The following is an 18,460-nucleotide window of genomic DNA, read 5'->3' on the forward strand; positions in this document are numbered from 1 at the left end:
AGGCAAGTCGAGAGAGGCTTTAAATTGATCCGATCTGCAGCTCTGCAAAGTTTACACAACAGAAATTGTTTCTGATTGAAAAATATAGAAACTACTTTACATCAGTTTCAGTAGCAGGTCAACACCCTCTATCATCTCTCCCCATCTGCCGCTGTACCTCTCTTCCCTGTCTGTGTTGTGCGGTTTATTGCGTTATAATGCAGAGAGCAGATTGCGAATGGTCCCAAGTGGCTGGCCATAAACAAAAGCATTGCCACTTGATATGCATAATCCACACCGAAATTGTATTGCATTTATGGGGCTTAGCATTTTGGGGGCTCACATGAAAGTGTAAAGCTTTTCCAAATTAATTAAGTTGAGATGAAAATACTTGCAGTTCAGCGCCGCATTTCACTTCAAACTGGAGGAGGGTAAGTATTTCACAATGAGGCACTAATTTTCCAGCATTTACCCGCTCCATTATTCTTTTCATATGAGCAAGAATTTAATAACAATATGTAATATATTCCGTCTATACACTCAGAAATTCTTTTGTCTTTTCTTTGTATGCTCTCTCCCCAATCTCTAATATTCTAAAGGAAAAAAATATACAGAAAATTGTGGTAATTCCCAGCAGTATTTACTAAGTTTTAAGGGATTTACTTGGGTAGAAACTTGCCTCGGAAATATACTCCAGCGCAGTCAGAGACAACGATTTTTACGACTATCCGAATATTAAAGCCACTTTTGCACACAATGTATAAAGTATGAATATAAATAACTTACCCTTTATCTTGAAAATATTGAATTGTAAGGTAATGACTCATTAATTAACGCTTTTAGAATTATACAAAATGAAAAGATGTTTAAAAAGTAATAAAACAAAGTTACGCGAATACCAAAATTATGGAATCGTAAAAAACCAGCGCGTGCCCAGAGCTCCCTTCGACAGCGCACCCCTTTGTGCCGGCACCCCACTTACAAAAACGGTGAAATCCATGAAAAACATACTCAATTTAAATGCAATAAACAAATGTATCTCGCAGTTGGTTCATCCTCCCCCCGCAGTACACAAACAGACACAGCAGCAGGAGCAACAGATTTGGATGGGAACATTGTTTGCATTTGAAATAAATGAAGTAATAACTTTTATGCGATGTTAAACATTTTTATGCAGTCCACAAACATTGCGGAGGAAACATTTTGCTTTATGGTGATTTTTGATTTGCAACAAGCAAAATAAATTGAATGCAATTTGTGGGCAGCATAAAAATGAGGAAAAATACATTTAGCCAGCGGCCAGCAATACGTCGCTGGAGTTGGAGTGAGAGTGGGAGTTGGAGTTGAACCCACAGTTGGGGTTCGGTTTTTGGGGTCTGGCTTGAGGTTTTGCGAATGGAACGGCACAGAGCGAATGGAGGCGGGAGTGGGCCAGAGTGCATGTGTGGTTTTGGTATTATCCACAATACATAATTATATGTTTGGGGGAATGGCGGCGTGTGGCCACGACCAGACACATTTTTGCAATGTTGCGTGCCGCGGGATGTTGCTGCAGCTGCTGCACCCTCAACATGGGTCAGTTTTTGGGGGCAACAACGGCCACAACAATCAAAGGAATTAACAATGGGGGAAAAAATCACTGCAAAGGCAATAGAAGTACAATGGATGATACCAGAAAGAAGAGGGGCAACATTTTCGCTTCGAGGGCAAAGGTCACTCACTGCCAGCTACACCCTTTCAGCCCTGCCTGCCACTGTCTGGGCGTCGTACATACTAGTGATAAAAAGTAATGAACAAATTTTAGCAGCAGCAACAACGATAGAAAGAACAGAGAACAGTAAAACATCTTTGTGCTACTTTGTGTGTGGGTCAGTGGGTCATTCGGTTATTGTTCATCTTCTTCTTGTGTTTCTTAGATTGGTTCGTTGTGGGCTCGATTTGGGGGTAACTAAAGCTGGAGGCTGTCTGTATACTCAATGAATTGGGGGTACACACCCACTCACAGAGGGAGATAGAGAGGGGAGAGGGGAGAGGGGAGAGGGACACAGAGAGAAAGAGAAAGGAAAAGACATAAAGAAGTCATCGTTTAACAGAGCATAGCAAATGATTTCCTACGAAAATTTGTCACACAAAACAATGTGCACGCACAGAGGGACAGACAGAGCAACAGTTACAGCTACAAACTGCTGAGACTTCTTCGACAGTAGAGCACACAGATGCTGCTCATACATGAATGCGAGACACATTGGATGCCAAAGGAAGCTTCGTGAGGCAACAGTGAAGCCCTCACTAAATAACATGCACAATGCCAAGATAAAGTGGCAAATGAGCAACACAGACAACAATAGCCGCAGCAACAACTACGACAGCTATGGTACAGCATCATCAGTGGGTATCGAACAAAAGCTCTTGTACGTGTTAAGCACTCATTGCTGTCAAACATGCCGCATAGTTGACGAAGAAGAATGTTGCCTCCTGCTCGCGACGTGTGGGAACACAAGCTGTAGCACTTGCGGCTGATGGCCAAACCAAACCAAACCAAACCAAACCGCTCTGGAGTTGAAGAGCAGCGCAGCATGGCTAAGGCAGTGATGCCAAGCAGCGAGCGGGATGAGCAGGCAGCCAGTGATGCCAACAGGTTGAGTGATCGATCGAGCAAAAAGGGAGAGAGAAATAACTAAACATGAACACGGATAAACGAGTATTCAGATTGATATTAATAATGGAGAAAGTATACAAATTGAAGCCAGTCAGTGGGGTATCCACAGGTAAATCTATAGAGATCTTTTTCTACCAAAGCAGGCCATATTATTTCGGAAAACCACACTTACATACACCTGTTACATCCGAAACTTTGCCACGATTATTCCCGCACCTGCACAAGCATCAATTAAACGCCCACCTTTGTTAACAGTCCAAACAGAATATTAAACAATTACTTCAAAAGTTGGCAGGGGCCAAAATGTTCAACACTAAATGGCTGGCCACACCCAGGCCATCCGCTCGGGGGACTTACAGACCCATCTACACCCACAACCCGCCCAGCACTGACTGCTACTTCTGTCCTACTGCCACCCACTCGACACGCATACGCCCCGTGTGACGCGACCGACACTTGAGCCGGCAATCAGGCTCAATCGCAGAGGCAACAACGAATGGAGGAGCTTGCAATCTGGTGCCGCACTCACACAGCTGCACGTACGAGTGCCGCAGCTTTGAAATGTGAGCTTTTCCGGCCGAGGCGAAGGCGAAGGCGAAGGCGGTGGCAGAGGCAGCTGTGGCAGCAGCACAAACAACAAATATAAATCGTTAACAATAAATAATCGTCTATAAGAGACGACATTTGTTGCTCCCTTTTGTCGTTGCAGGATGGGTTCTGTGGGTGGTTGGTTGTCCTAGGGGCTGGGGCTGGGGCTGGGGCTGGGGCTGGAGGATTCCGACTCTGTCGCTGCTTTATGCATTTGTAGTCGTATTTGTAACACAATTGTTTATGCCGCTGCGGCTTGTTGTTCTTGTTCTTTTGTTGTTCTGTTTTTATGGCTTGCCATGGCCTTCGCCAACCCCACTGCCCACCCATTCTGCTCCCACTTAGCCCCGCTTATTACCCAAACCATGGCCCAAAAGTCTGGTGGGTCGGGGGCTTTGGAGCATAGTTTATTGTTATTTTATTGGGGGGGAGGCCTTCTTTTAGGCTTTCGCGTGCTTTGTAAATAATTCGTGCTCGGCGCGTTTATGACGTGATTTCTTAACTGTTTGTCCCCCGGAACAGCCTTCCTTCCTTACTTCCTTCCTTCCGCTGTCGTGTTTGGCCATTGCCACGGCCACGCCTCCCTCGCTAAGGCTCTCACTTCAGTTTCAGTTTCGGTTGCGAGCCATGTCCCATGCCTCTTCTTGACGCTCAAGTGGCTGCAATTTCAATTTGCAAAGAATTTCCATTATGATTTCTCACCCCCACGATACCCTGGAGTTGGCGAGCGCGGAAGGGTATGCTGAGACGGCGAATGGGAAATTAAATGTTCTAAAATTAAATTCAACTGAATAGATGATGTGTCCAGTGGCAAGGAACTCCCACAATTCTTCACCTAACTTCTCCTCGAAAATTCCCTACACCCAAACGAGTGTTAGATTTATGACGCCCCCTAAGTGGGTATCTAAAAATCGCAATCCACCTACTCCCTCCACTGACAACTACTCACCATGTGACTGCATTTCATGCAAGCTTCAAGTTTGCATGGCTTTTGTTTTGTTTAATTGGAAAATATCATATTCTCTGGGGATATACATATGTACGAGTAGGTAGTCGTACGGGGCACAAAAATTTCAAATTATATTCAATTATAAATTACACAAAATCGGAGCAGAGAGGGAAAGTTACTGCAGTGGAGGGAGCTGAGTGGGAAGTGGGAGATGGCAATTGAAAACGATTTAAATGTTTGCTTATTTATTAGCGCATAAATTTGTTTTTGCAGAACTTTTATTTGTTGCCATTTTTGTTGTTGCGTTTATTGCTGCATTTGTTGCTGTTGCTACTGCCAATTGTGCATTACATGGCAGCAATTGTTGTTGCATTGATTTCTGGCGTGATTTCCACGATTATTATGGCAGCAACAAAAATGAGTGGAGGAAAGACAAAGGAAAGTGGGGCAAGCATTTAGGCCGAAGTTTATGATACACTTACATATGGATTGTGGCTCTGTCATAGATATTGTACTCCAGTTTTGAACAAATTTACGAATTTAAAGATTCATTTTTGTGGATTTCGCTTACTAAAATCAAGTAAAATCATAGCGCCCCACTGAGAGGGTATAAAAATGAAAGCCAATGAAAAAATAAACCGATTAATTAATATAAATTATAGCGAAGCGCATTTAATTTATTTATATACCGTTTTTATGACTCCAGCTCTGGCTTTTCGTTTTGGTTTCGTTTCGTATCGTTTCGGTTTTTTTTTCATTTGTTTTACGGCGATTTTGCAATGTCTTGTTGCTGTAATTGTTGTTGTCATTGATAATGAGCGAATTATGTAATTAAAATTTGTACATGCAAGTGTGTGTGTGGGTGTGTGTGTGTGTGTATATGCTTAAGCTTTTTTCACAATTTTTTGGTTTTTTATTTTCGATAAAAACTGGCCATAAATAAACAGGTGTAATAATGGCCGCGACAAACAATTGAAATTGATTTAGAAATTGTTCATCGAAATTCAATAAAAATTTAATAATAATAATAATGTAAGGGCTTGTTGTTTGTTTTGTGTAAATTTAAATTATCAGTATTTATGTGTAGGTTTGGAAAGGTATTTATTGTTAGCGGAAGCCAAAATGAAATCATATTAAATATATCATAATGGAAATTAATTAACACATATTAAATAAGAATTCAATTGAATAAGCGAAACATATTAATTGCATAAAACTAAGAATGGATTAAGCGCATTAAATTGCCCAATGAAAGACATGAATAAACATTTTCCCATTAGTTAGAGTAAATCACAATATTCATTCACATTTCTCTTCTAAGCACATTTGGCACTTATGAGCTATTGCTACGTACGTATGTACATATAAGTTTATTTTTTTATAAGATTTGGCATTGAATTCGAGTAGATGCTACACACATTCACTGGGGTTTGGTTGCTTGCTTGGTGCGTTATTGTTACCACAAGAGTTATTGTTGTCCCGAGTTCATTGAAAGGAAAGCCCCTGTAAAGTGAATGTCTTTATGGCAAAGTTCGCAAATGATTTATGGGAACAGCTTCATCGGTACCGCATTGAAATTTGCTTCAATGATAAATGCATGCACGTTCGTAGTGGGTTTTAGTTAAGACTCCACTGATAGACAGTTGCAGATGTTAGTCTTTCATCAAGGATATTAATTCAAGGGCTCATAAGTGGCAAAATTGATTCAATTTTAAACGAAACTTAATGAGTATTTCCGCTCTTGGGACATTACTGCTGTGATTTTTCGCTTCATAGAGTTTTCCGAATTAGTTCTGTAAATAATACATACATCCAGGAATTCGAAATACATTATAATTATGTTTGTTATGTACATTTATGCAAATATCAGACGTCTGTCAATCAGCACACATAATTTTCCAATTGAATTGAAGCCAACATTTGATTAGACTTAAAGTTCTACCGTAAAGAGCCCCAAGGGTTATTCTTGTGCTGTCTGTGAACAGCAGAATTGGAATATTTCCTCTAATACGAATTTCACTGGGTGCCACACACCACTCTGGCTGCCCCATTGAGTCGATGAGGATTGGTAATTTGCCTATTCAATTTGGCTTTGATTGCTGTTATGGCCATGTGAATATGAGGCAATTTCTTGGCAATATTCGTATTTGTCTGGCCACACACACACACACACACACATGCACACCCACTTGGCCATAACCAAAACTATTTGGTTAAACGCTCAACTTGGCCAGCAGCTCAGGTGTGGCGAGAGAGTGGATGTGGACAATGGCTGGGTTGTTCGGGTGGGATTAGGTGGGTAATGTTGAAGTGAGTTATGGGTGCCGTGTCCCCCCCCACATGCCACCACCGACGCGTGCGCAGCGCTTCAGGCGTAGAGATGACAAGTGATAAGCGGAGTCGAGGGGGGAGAATGTCAGACATCGCCACAAGATCGCAGACACGTAGCCCCCTCCAGCCCCCAGCAGCCAGCGGCCAAAGTTTCATTAATTTAATTGCCGCAAATGTTTGTCACTTGTGTAATATTCGTACTCCTAATTGGGAATTACAAGTTCGCACACGTTCCGCCAAGAGATACGTATAATTAGCATTTCCCTCCGTAGGGTGCTGGTGGATTTTGGAATGTAAAGAACTTGCAAAGTTTGTTCCATGCAAACATCAGACGCTAGATAAAGTCGTTAAGATGTGCAAGTAACAATAGCAGACGAAGGGGGCAACCAGCTAGTAGCTAACAGCTTCCCATCGAATGCAATTACGAGTAGTCAGTCGTACTATTGTTGACCCACTAAGTGGCTGTGCACACTCAGGCACACACACATTGCCCTGGCCAAAGGTTGGAGGGTGGAGAGAGAGCGTGGCTAAGAAGCGCATAATGCCCCCTGCTTACAAATCCCTGCATAATTGAGTCTGAAAGGAGCCTGGGTCTGTCTCGGACTCATTAGATACTGAATGGTACCCCATATCCATCACCGTGCCCACCACACGAGAGACACCACAGAGAGATTCATTTGAGAAGCTGTTAATTGAGATTCAATATGAGTGTGGGGCGGAGCGGCTCATGAATGGCTTAGCTGAATGGATGTGCCATAATGGGGAGCGGCCCATAAACTAGACGCTGTCACAGACCACTCAATTTCAATACCATTGCGGCTCATAAAATGACGCATCAATATAATCAAAATTATCATTACCACCAGCCCAGAAGAGCCTTCATTGGAGAGTGGAGATGGCTGGCGGATAGCTGCTGCTCCATTACAACACAGCAACGATGCATGAGAGACATAAAAACTATAATCAATATCCATATCCATTAGCGTTATCGTATCAACGAACTCGAATAATAATAACGTGCTCTTACATATACATATGTATATACATATATGTATGTGTGGGGGATGTGGCAGGACATCGCAGTGGCAGATAGAGAGATACGGATACGGTGTGGAATGGACACTGGGCATCGCATCGCCAGTGGGGCTGGGACTAGCACAAAGATACTCGCACAGTGGCAGTGGCTCTCTCCTCTGCTGACCGTCCATTTGTCTTCACGTAATTATCTTTTAATAGATTTAACGAACATTTTTCGCACCGACTCTTTGCTTGTGTGTCAACCCAGTGACAACAGCAACAACAACAGGAACAACAGCAACCAACCATAACAACAGCCACATCAACAAATAGCAATGAATGGAAGCAGAAAAGGTTTTCCTTGCAAAATCCAACTGAACTTTAGATACACTGAAGAACCATATAATATATAATATAATTAACTAAGAGATTGAAGCTGCACAGACTGCAAAGCTGACTTATTGTACAAGTATTTTCAACGATTGCTGTCTCAGGAAATACAATAAATAATAACATTCGAGTGATCTTTCGAGTGCAAGCACACATTTGCCACGAGTATTTGTAATTGTTGGCTAATGAAATAAGAGTAAACAGGCAAACAGGTAGGACAAACCGATTCAATGACTATGCCCACTTGTTGTAAAAGGGTATGGCAAACAGAGGCAGGCCAGAGTCCACACAGTAGTCCGAACCAGAGCACCAGTCAGGGCCAGAGCAGTGCAGTGCAGTGCAGGACAGACACGGACCCAGAGCCAGAGCCAGAGCCAGAGCCAGTACCAGTCAAAGCCAAGCGGAAGTCGGAAGTTGTATGGCAGATGCGGTGGTCGCGGCGGTTGCGATGGCGACGCTGGGTAATGGTGATGCCAATGACTGTGGGTGGCATGGAGGAGGACTGTGGATAGAGGTGGCAGAGGTGATGGTGAATGGTGGAATCTACGGCTATGCTGATGGCAGTGTTGGCATCGTTCGACCATTTTCATTTTATGGACTTTCAAACTGTTGCTGTTAATTATTTCTTCTTCTGTTAATGTGGCCGCTGGTGTCTGGCCGCAGTTCTTACTTATTCGATCGCCCAGCATCTGCCACCCAGATAGGACGCTCTTCCTGAAGCTGGTGCTGGCTTGGGACTCACTCCTCTTCCTGCTCCTGTTCCTCCGATAATGGCCATGCTGTTGATGATGATGATGTTGTTCTGGATATTATGCACAGCTCCGCTCCACTCCGCACCGCTGCACTCCACTCTTGAGCTTCCTCTTCGGGCACTTCCTCTTGGCATTTCTCGCCGTTGTTTGCACTTTTTCGCCATTTTACACTTTATTACAAAGGCATTAAATAAAATTCAAAGCGAATGAGCCTCGTCAAAAGTGTTCGACGAGGGGGCTTGGCATTTTTGATTCCCATTTGGTTGCATGGTTGCTGCTTTTGGGGGTATGGCTCGGCTGGGTGGATGCTTCAATGAAGTGGTGCAGGCATCCCCATCCACAGCACCGCGTAGTTCTCATTGTTGCTGCTGCTGCTGCTGCTGCTATTGCAATTCTGTTGCTGTTGCTGTTGCATTGCCAACAGGCGCTGTAGCTGCTGGCTCTGCGGCCGCTGTTATTGTTGTGGTTCATACTTTTGTTTTTCAGTCCATTGTTAACCCCCCAAAAAGTTTATGTTGTAGTTGTTGCTGTAGCAGCAGCAGGCTGGGCACCGCACGCAAACAAGCGCCAAAAGTAAAAGAAGTACCAGAAGTGGCAAAAACGAGTCGAGTTGAACAGTGGCATGAAAACGATTAGCAAGTGGAATTGGGGGAGAAGAAAAATAATATATTTTAATTGCATATTTTATTCAACCTTTCATTTCCCTTTCTCTCAAAAATTACCTACGAAAGAGCAACTGCTCTACTTTCGCACCACATGCTCTCTGGCACACGTGAATTTCATGCACTTTTCGCGCTACCTTGACCCACTGTGCCGCGCTGTTTCAATTAGCTGCGCTTCGATGTGCATTGACGATGGAGTTTCGGTGTCGACAACGGGCCACGGCAATGGCGGGTGCACGGGCCAAAGAGGAGCAGTATCTGTGGCTGATACTTAAACAATGTATAAATTCGTCTACAAAGTCTCTGTCCCTGCCCCCAGTCCTCCCTGCCCACCATCAAAGCTTCATTCAGTGCGTATTTGTGGATGAAGGGGAGCGCTTTTGGTGCTGGAGCTCTCTGTCTACCGTCATTCTGGGCTGACGACTGGACTGGAATGACTGACTGACTCCGCGTTGGCGTTGGCTTGGCAGCAGCGGAGGCGGTGGCGGTGGCGGAGGCGGCATCGCCGGTGGCAGGCTACTGTGGTCGCCAACGTGGTGCAATCAGCTGCAGTGGCTTTTTGGCCGACATTGCCAGTAGTTAGCCATATATTCCATGAGCCCCTTGTGGGTGGAGGGGGGGGGAGGGGTAGAAGAGTCATGGTGTTGTCAGGGGGGAGGGAGGGATCGAGTCAGTCAGTCGGTTGGCTGGAGCTTGGCAAGCTGCCCAACTAACTAAGTGTCTCTTTTACCGCACTGCTTCTCTCTCTCTCTCTCTCTCTCTCTCTGTCTGTTACTCTACCCTCTGTCTCTTACCTCTCTTATCCGCTGCTCTCCCATTTCATTGCATTGCGTTGCTTTCGTCATTCATTCGATTGAGTGAGCGCCGAGCCAAGCGCAAGCAGTGTAAAAGCTTCTCAATTGGTGTGAAATGCAACACGCTGCAATACTGACGGGGGTTAAGGGGTGGGTGGGTGCTGGGTGCCAGGTAGCCAGTGCCACTCTGCTCGGTTTGCAATTGTAAATATGCCAAATATGGCAAATATGGGTTAATTGTGCGAGACTTTGACTTGCACACAATTATTTAATTTTACATTTTCGCATCGAATTTACTGAGACGGCATTCTCTCACCTCCTGTCTGTCTCTCTCGCCCTCTCTCTCTCTCTCTCTCTCTTTATCTTTTGTTTGCTCCATGGATGTCCCTTTATATTTCGGGTGTAGTGGCAGGGCTTTTCATTGTTTTTCTTGCTCCCATTGTGCTATGGCAGGACAATTGTTGTTTGTTTTTCCCTGCCAGTTACTGGCAAACAGTCCGCATCGCAAATATAAAGCTCTGTGTAATTCGCATTTAATTAGGCTTCGTGAAGAGCTTAAAATAATAGAGTATTTGTTAAAAATAACAACGCTTGAATGTGCTTTAGGGATTTGTAAGAGATTTGTTTGAAATTTGTACAGGGAATGCTGCCAATCTGGCCAGGAATGGAAAAAAATAAGTTATGGAATAACATAATAATTTGTAATTAATAATAAAAATAATAAAAAAGTAAATAAATTAAAGGAATTTATCGATTAAAGGTTCATTTTTTGCCGAGTTCCGAGTAAATGATGTACTAATATTCTGGATCTATTATGGAATATATTTGTTGCCCAGAATTCACAAATTGATGCACTATTAAATAGCTAACGGATTATGTAAATTAGCACTTGAGTGTTAGCGTTAATCATCAAAATGGCTAAAAGCCATTAATTCTCGATGATTGACTCAATTAAATTATCGCATAGAACACATTTCGGCCCCAAATAAGGTTAGAGCATCAAATTGAGTAATTTATTGCCCATATGGCAGATCGTTATTCGCATTTCGCATTAAGTACGAGTATTTGTTTTGTAAGAAAAGTCATAAAATTGATTTCATGATAATAATGATATTGATGATAAATCATCTTTAACGAAATTGAGTCATAAAAATACTTATTGCAACGATTATCACCTATTTACTTTGACTGCTGTCTTACACTGATGAAACGCAGTGCACCCATCATCTGTTCTCTTTCTTGCTGCTGCTGCTGGGGCCTGCTTTTGTTTTCCGAGATATTTATCCCGCTGCGGAACAATGCCCGACGAGCTTTGATTACTTTGTCATTTGCGTTTGGGCCTGGAACGGTGTGTCTGGGGTCCCGAGATGTCTGTCTGGGCCGCAGATAATCGAGAACTTAATTCATTTAGCTGCAGTCTTTGTTGTTTGCGAATTTTCTGTAATTATCACTATTAGTGTGTTCGAGTACTTTACACATTCGGCGGTAGCTTGTGCACGCTGAGTCATCCAAATGGCGACGAATCGATTCCAAATGCAATTGCACTGAATCGAATTGTGTGTGTGCGTAACAGGCTTCACGCGCGTATCTCAGTATGGGACTCAAAAGTGGATGCTCGAACTGAAAAACGAGTTCATTCCGTGGCTCTGTAAATTACTTTCAATGCAAATGAGCAATTATTTTTGTTGGTTCGCTGTTAATTTATGTCCAAGTTACAGGTTCAAAGATTCTTTAATTCATTTATAATTATCTCCCAACTTTGGCATAGTTTCATTCAACTCTCCCATTGCGCATCACCGTCGCTGCCGCCGCCGCCGCCGCCGCCGCCCTGCATTCGGCCTCAAAATTGTTGAATTTTATTATTAAATTTTATTTGAGTTTCGAGTCTCATTTCGGTTTCGGTTTCATATTTTCTCGTTTTCGTGTTCGTTGTCGTTTTATGCTTTTGCTTTCGCATTTTGGGGGGGCTGTGTCAACAGGTGCGTCTGGCACTTCATTAGAAATTTCAGTGGCGCTCCATGCTGCTTTTCCCAGCATTACCCCTGGCTTTCCCAGCTCTGAGAAAACTTTTAATTAAATTTCGAGCTTTACCAAAGCGAAATTTACTTATACATTTATATATATTTGATTTTTGGTCGCCAAGAAACAGTCGCATGGAGACCGTTTTGGGTGCCTCATAATTGGCTTTATGGTTTTCGCATTTCCCATTCAACTATTCCGAATTAGAAAAACATTTTCCCTCCAAAAACTTCTGTCAAAGGGAAAAGGGTGTGCGGATATTCAATTAGGAGATTATCTGTGGCAAGCGAAGGGGTTTGTCATGGCTGATAACTATTAGAATTGCGTTTAAAGTTTTGTCTCTCAAAAGTGGAATATTCTACTGTATTTCTAAAGTTCTTCAACAGAATATCAATCAATCAATCAGCATTCAACTTTTGTTTCCAGCTAATTGTTCAATTTGCATAACTTTAAACTCAATACATTCTCGTTTTCCTTTCTTACAGATCAACCTGAAATTATTTCCCGTTTACGATGGATGATCCCAAAATAATGAACATTATGAATGGCATGAAAACACTGGAAGATCATTGTCAGCTCATAAATGACGTAAAGGGTGAGTGACCAGACACGAGCCAGACCTCCCAACAACACCAGAAACGAGCCGGGTTATACCCCAGATCATTGGACAAGAGTAATGCCCCCACCGAAGCGCACACACACACAAATCCCTAACCGCAAAAAGGTGTTTTTTGTAACATTACATTACAGCAGGGGGTAGAAGAGGGGTGGGTGGCTTATGGCAGGGGAAGTGGCGGCTAAAAACAAAATTTTGTCGGTTGAAATTGACAAATTATGTGACAGACTTTTGTCTGAGCGCGGCAACCCACAAAATCCAAAGAGCCAACAGCAATTGTTGACAATTCACTCAAAGCAAGGATGCGCTCTGCCTATACCCTTAAAGAGAGGGTGCCATGGCTTAGAGGAGTTGGTTGGAACTGAAACTTCAGAGAGAATAATATCAATAATTGTATCGAAAGATGATATTTGAATTGAAACTCAATCTATTATTATTTCCTTGGTTGATTTTCTATACCCAGCAGCGCCTTGAGCATCAAGGGTATCCAGAGGGGCGACCCCACAAGTGGCTACAGTTGCTGTTACTGTTGGTGTTGGAGTTAGCGTTGAACAAATGCCCCAAAGCGCTCAAAAAGCTTTAAACGCCGCACTCGACTCCACTCCATGGCACACTCCAGGCTCCCGACTCCGAGTGGGGCCAGGCTCAATTTCGCAGCGTCCATAAACAATGATGGATGGTGGGGCATGGTGTGGCTTGAAGTGCTGTCTTTGGGGGCCTCTGATGGGCTGGGTTGGGTTGGGTTGGGTTGTGTTGGGGTAGTGCCCACTGTTGGTGGCACATTTTCAGTTTCAGTTTCAGTTTGGAGGCGAGGCGCAGGCGAAGTGCGCTTGAGTTGCATTTAAGCCAATTAGCATAGGCAAACAAAACATTTGAGTGAGCGGGCCAAGTGCTTGTGGTTGAGTGCGGCCTCAGGCCAGGGCTTCGGCTGAGGCTTCGGCATCGTCATCGTCATCGTCAGCGTCGTTGGCTTCCAGGGGATGGCGGTAGCATGCCACCAATGCTGGTGTCAGCTCTAGGTGTCAAGTTGTATTTGTGTGAATGTGTTTGTTATGCTTGACGCTGGAGATGGAAGCTGAAGGCAGCTGCCTGCCAGCCAGCCAGCCTGCCTGCCTGCTGCTGGGGGGCAGGGTGTAGAGTTGAAGGGCTGCCGGCATCTCCTCAACAATGTTGCATTTATTATGCAATTATCAAGTGGCAATTGTGTGTCTGACTGTGTGTGCATGCCCCAGTGTGTCCCTGTGCACTGTCTGACAGTGATTTACGCCGACGATTGGCAATTAGGCATCTCGAGACACAGGCAAAGGCAGCGCCTAAGCAGGCCATCTTCAAGATGACATGCCATTCAATTGAGGAATGTGCTGCACGGTGCCATTATGCACTAAAAGGAGAACAATTGAAGATGTACTGAATGTAGTTTATGGCTGATATTTCCATTAAGAATAATACATAGAATCAGACAAAGACAGATGGAAATTATCTATATAAACACACTCTGAAAGGATTAGCTTCAATTTGTATTTATCTCTTGATTTAGGCATAAAGTTTAATCCAAAGACTAACATTCCATGAATAGATTTTTAGAAAATATTCTCTTAATATTTACCCACATTCCAATCAAGAGAAATATTCAACACTCACACATCCCGGCTGATCTACATCTCGTTACTATTCCCCATTAATTATTTCACAATTTGAAACTTCATCTCGGACTGAAAATATTTACTCTTTATGCCATGATTGCTTTTCGCCCAGTGTGCATATTAATACACGTGTAGCATACATGTGTAGCAGCATACATATGTAGCAGCGTATGTGTGTGTGTGTGTGTGTGCCGTTGTGTGCGTTTTAGACAATAGATGAATGGCTCGACGAGCTGCTAACTTGCAAATATTTATGAGTGGCCCAGCAAGTGGCAGGCAGCGGCACACCAGCACCGGCGGCAACCGATGCCAACGCCGCAAACAACAATGTGGGCAGGGGTAGGGGTTAGGCAAGATGGATGGGTGATATATGTGTGGCATGTGGAATGGGGATCCGGGGGATGCGTGTGCACCCATTGGCAGGCAAACGTTGAAACGTCAAGTGTTGTTGCCATTTTGGCACTTTGGACAAAAATGCAGGCTAGAAGCTAACCTCCGGCCCCATGCAGCCACCAGCCACCAGCCTCTCCTTCAACTATTCCGAGTGGCAGTCTCTATCTGTGTGTGTGTGTGTGTGTGTGTGTGGCGTGAATTATGCGCAATTGAAGTGGCATTTGATGCGCATTTAAATTCGTGACGGCGCTTCAAGTTGGTGGCAAACAAACCGAACGGAAACTGAACCAAATCGAACCCACAGCAAACAGCCTTCAGCCTTCAGCCAACAACCCACAGCCAGCCCTCAGAATGGGGGGCAGTGGCAGGCGTTTCCTGAGTGGGAGGGCCATCAATGATGCGCATCAAATTGGCTAATTGTTTAATGACTGTTTGCATTGATCTCTTCCCTCCCCCCCACAAACGCAAACCCCACTTGTGTGGCACAGATGAGTCGCCCATGCAAATGTTCTACAAGGACAAGGGCGTATTCCTCACTGGCGGCACAGGATTCTTTGGCAAAAGTAAGTTCCACTCCACTCCCGTGTACGTGCCTGGAATTTCATATACTTATCGCCCAGTGCTTTCCTTTCCCTCTCTGTCCACCCCTCAGTTATCATCGAGAAATTGTTGCGCGTCACGGAGGTGGGACAAATATATTTGCTGATACGCACCAAAAAGGGCAAGGATGCATTCGCACGCATTGAGGATCTGTTTAATGATCCGGTAAGTGTTTGATTGCTAAATTCTTTTACATCTCTCACTCTTCTCATTCGTTGCATTGCTTTTGATTGCAGGTCTTTGACAAGATGAAACAGCTGAATCCCAAGTACCGCTGCCAGATCACAATCATCAGTGGGGATTGCTCTCTGCCGGGAATGGGCATCTCGCCGGATGAGCGTGAAACCATTCTGGAGAATGTGAATATTGTGCTCCACAGTGCGGCCACTGTGCGGTTCGATGAGAAGCTGAAAATGGCTATTGCCATCAATGTGCATGGCACCAAGGAGATCATTAAGTTGGCCAAAGAGATTGTCAATCTGAAGGTGGGTTGCGTTCCCTCTGCTGTATGCTCTCCTCTGATTCTTCATCCTTACTTTGTGTATTGTTTCAGGCCTTTGTCCATGTCTCCACTGCATTTGCTCACTGCAACATGCGCCATATCCAGGAGAAGTTCTACAGCGGCACCATGACCGGCGAGAATGCCTTCAAGCTGAGCGAATGCCTGGACGAGCACACTCTGAATACCCTCACGCCGACCATCATCAAGGGCTACCCGAACACGTACACCTTCACCAAAGTTCTGGCCGAGAATGTGGTGCAGCAAACGGCACAAAATCTGCCAGTAACGATCTTTAGACCGGGCATAGGTTGGTAGTCCTCATTCCTTGATGATTCTTTCAAGGACTTATCTACGTTTTTCTACAGTGATCACCACATACCGTGAACCAGTTACTGGCTGGATCGACAACATGTATGGACCCTGTGGCGTCATTGTGGGCATTGGTTCCGGCGTGCTGCGCGTCTTCACTGGTGATATGGACAACAAGGCGCACATTGTGCCCGTGGACATGTGTGTGAATGCCCTGTTGGCCAGTGCCTGGGATATAGCGCGGAACAAGTGAGTGAAAGCTTCAACTTGGTTGCCATATAAACATCTTTAATGCTTTCCCTCTACAGATACGAGACACCGCCCATTTATAACTATGTTCCGGATGAGGAAAATATGGTCAGTTGGAGGCGTTACATGGAGGATGGCTTCGAGTATGGCTGTGATATACCGATGCGCAAGTCCATATGGTATCCGCGCTTCACCATCGTGCCACACATGTGGCAATATCACATACTATGCTTCTTCTACCACACATTGCCCGCCCTGATTATGGACTTCATTATGGTGATCATTGGCAAGAAACCAAGGTGCGTTCGCAACATAATTCTCTGGGGTTTCTTCCACTAACTCTCTATTTCTCAATAGAATGATGAAGATCTATCGCAAGATCCACAAGCTGAGCAATGTCCTCAAGTACTTCAGTTCAAATGAGTTTCGCTTTGACAACGATAATGTGAGGAGTCTCTCGTCGAAGCTGGATGACAGGGACAAGCGGCTGTTTGCCTTCGATATGCGCGACTTGGACTGGACCAATCTCTTCCGCGTCAGTCTCTATGGGCTGCGCCTGTATGTGGTGAAGGATGATCCCAGCAATATTCCAGAGTCCATCAAGCGCTACGAGAGGTGGGCCTTTGCATGCTTAATTCTATTTTTTGTCCTCTTATAATATTTATTTTGCCTTACAGATTGAAGGTGCTGCATTATACCACGCTGGCCGTTTTCTATTCGTTGGTTGCCTGGGCACTGTATGGCCTCATCAAGCTCATCTTCTTATAGGATCGCTACACTTTTTCTTATGTATTAATACTATAGGGCATGTCTTCCAGTTATCTTACTCTCCCTACTCCCCCAAAGTGTCTCATTCTTTGTTCTCTAACACTTTCGTTTCCTGCAATAGTTGTAGTCGTAGTTGTATGTTTGTACCATATCCTTATGCCCTTAGTCATATCTTTGAAACGCTTTATCCGACCCTTGTATAGCTTAGTTTGTACTTAATGTATCTTAATGTAAATTCGCTGGAGTTGATTGTGTACTCGAACGGCAGAACGATCACAATAAAAACTTCATCACATTTTGTTTGGGATATGTCAAAATGAATTTCTTTAATATGGGAAAAGGAAAATATTTTAAATTCTTTACAAAAATGGAACATATCCATGACCAAGTGAATCAAATTCCAGTATATTGTTCTACATAATATGTTATACTTGACATTTATTGGGTCACATCTACGTTTCATCCCGCAGCCATCTCTGGGTCCGGCTCTTTGCATGGATTGTTTGGGTTTATGCCAAAAAATTATTTTTTTGGGGATCAAGTTCTCTCCCCAATTGACTGAAGGCCTAATCCGGTTTGGCTAAAACCAAAAGCAACATCGAGGAATACTCGTGGCACAAATTGAAAACAATAAGATTCGTTTGATTTACACACCAGCTTAATATCGAAATATTTTATTGCATATTTGCAGGCGTTTGGCAAGTGCGAAAAAAAAGAGTCGTAAAAATAATGCCCAGAGGTAGCTTATCAAATTGCGAGCAGCAGTAACAGTCCGATGCAAAATCCTGTAAGGCGCTTTATCGCTTTATGCCCCCCATCCGTGCACACATATGTGTGCGTGTGTGTGAGAGTATGCATAAATAAATCCGCACATGTATCGTATCGTATCGTATCGCTTTGGATTGCAGCCCTGGCATTCACAGTCGTATGATTTCAAAATTAAAATCACAGCATAACCCAATCACCCCCAGTCCCTCCATCAAGCCAAAAGCCTGCTCGTCATAGTCTTGCTCCCTGGCACTCATCCTGATTTTAATGCCCCTCTCATCCTCATCATCATGCTCCTGCTCATGGCCCTCCACATACTTTTGCTCCTGCTCCTGCTGCTCACAGCTCATTCCCAATACAGCCATAAAACTCTCGCATACTCATCAAACATACACGGAATAAGTAAGAGGAGAAGGGCCATACACACACAGCCAGAGGAGTTTCGGAGAGAAGGAGCTGTAGCTGGAGACCG

General features: G+C 44.0%; 1 protein-coding gene across 2 annotated transcripts in view; it reads left to right on the forward strand.

The window, feature by feature from the left end:
- LOC117589691 (fatty acyl-CoA reductase wat) overlaps nucleotides 1-17,537 on the forward strand; it is a 30,651-nt gene extending 13,114 nt beyond the window's left edge. The window contains exons 2-11 of one of the 2 annotated variants that reach the window (XM_034281850.1): nucleotides 592-602; nucleotides 12,626-12,735; nucleotides 15,281-15,355; nucleotides 15,445-15,557; nucleotides 15,629-15,877; nucleotides 15,946-16,201; nucleotides 16,260-16,452; nucleotides 16,512-16,751; nucleotides 16,810-17,067; nucleotides 17,130-17,537. In XM_034281850.1, the coding sequence (XP_034137741.1) occupies nucleotides 12,654-12,735; nucleotides 15,281-15,355; nucleotides 15,445-15,557; nucleotides 15,629-15,877; nucleotides 15,946-16,201; nucleotides 16,260-16,452; nucleotides 16,512-16,751; nucleotides 16,810-17,067; nucleotides 17,130-17,220 (1,557 nt within the window). In that variant the 5' untranslated portion in view covers nucleotides 592-602; nucleotides 12,626-12,653 and the 3' untranslated portion in view covers nucleotides 17,221-17,537. The remainder of the gene's footprint in view (nucleotides 1-591; nucleotides 603-12,625; nucleotides 12,736-15,280; nucleotides 15,356-15,444; nucleotides 15,558-15,628; nucleotides 15,878-15,945; nucleotides 16,202-16,259; nucleotides 16,453-16,511; nucleotides 16,752-16,809; nucleotides 17,068-17,129) is intronic. The other variant, XM_034281851.1, reaches the window with a different exon arrangement.
- The last annotated feature ends 923 nt before the right edge of the window (nucleotides 17,538-18,460 follow it).

This window comes from Drosophila guanche, unplaced genomic scaffold (genome assembly GCF_900245975.1).
Source record: "Drosophila guanche unplaced genomic scaffold, DGUA_6, whole genome shotgun sequence".
NCBI classification, from domain to species: Eukaryota; Metazoa; Arthropoda; class Insecta; order Diptera; family Drosophilidae; genus Drosophila; species Drosophila guanche.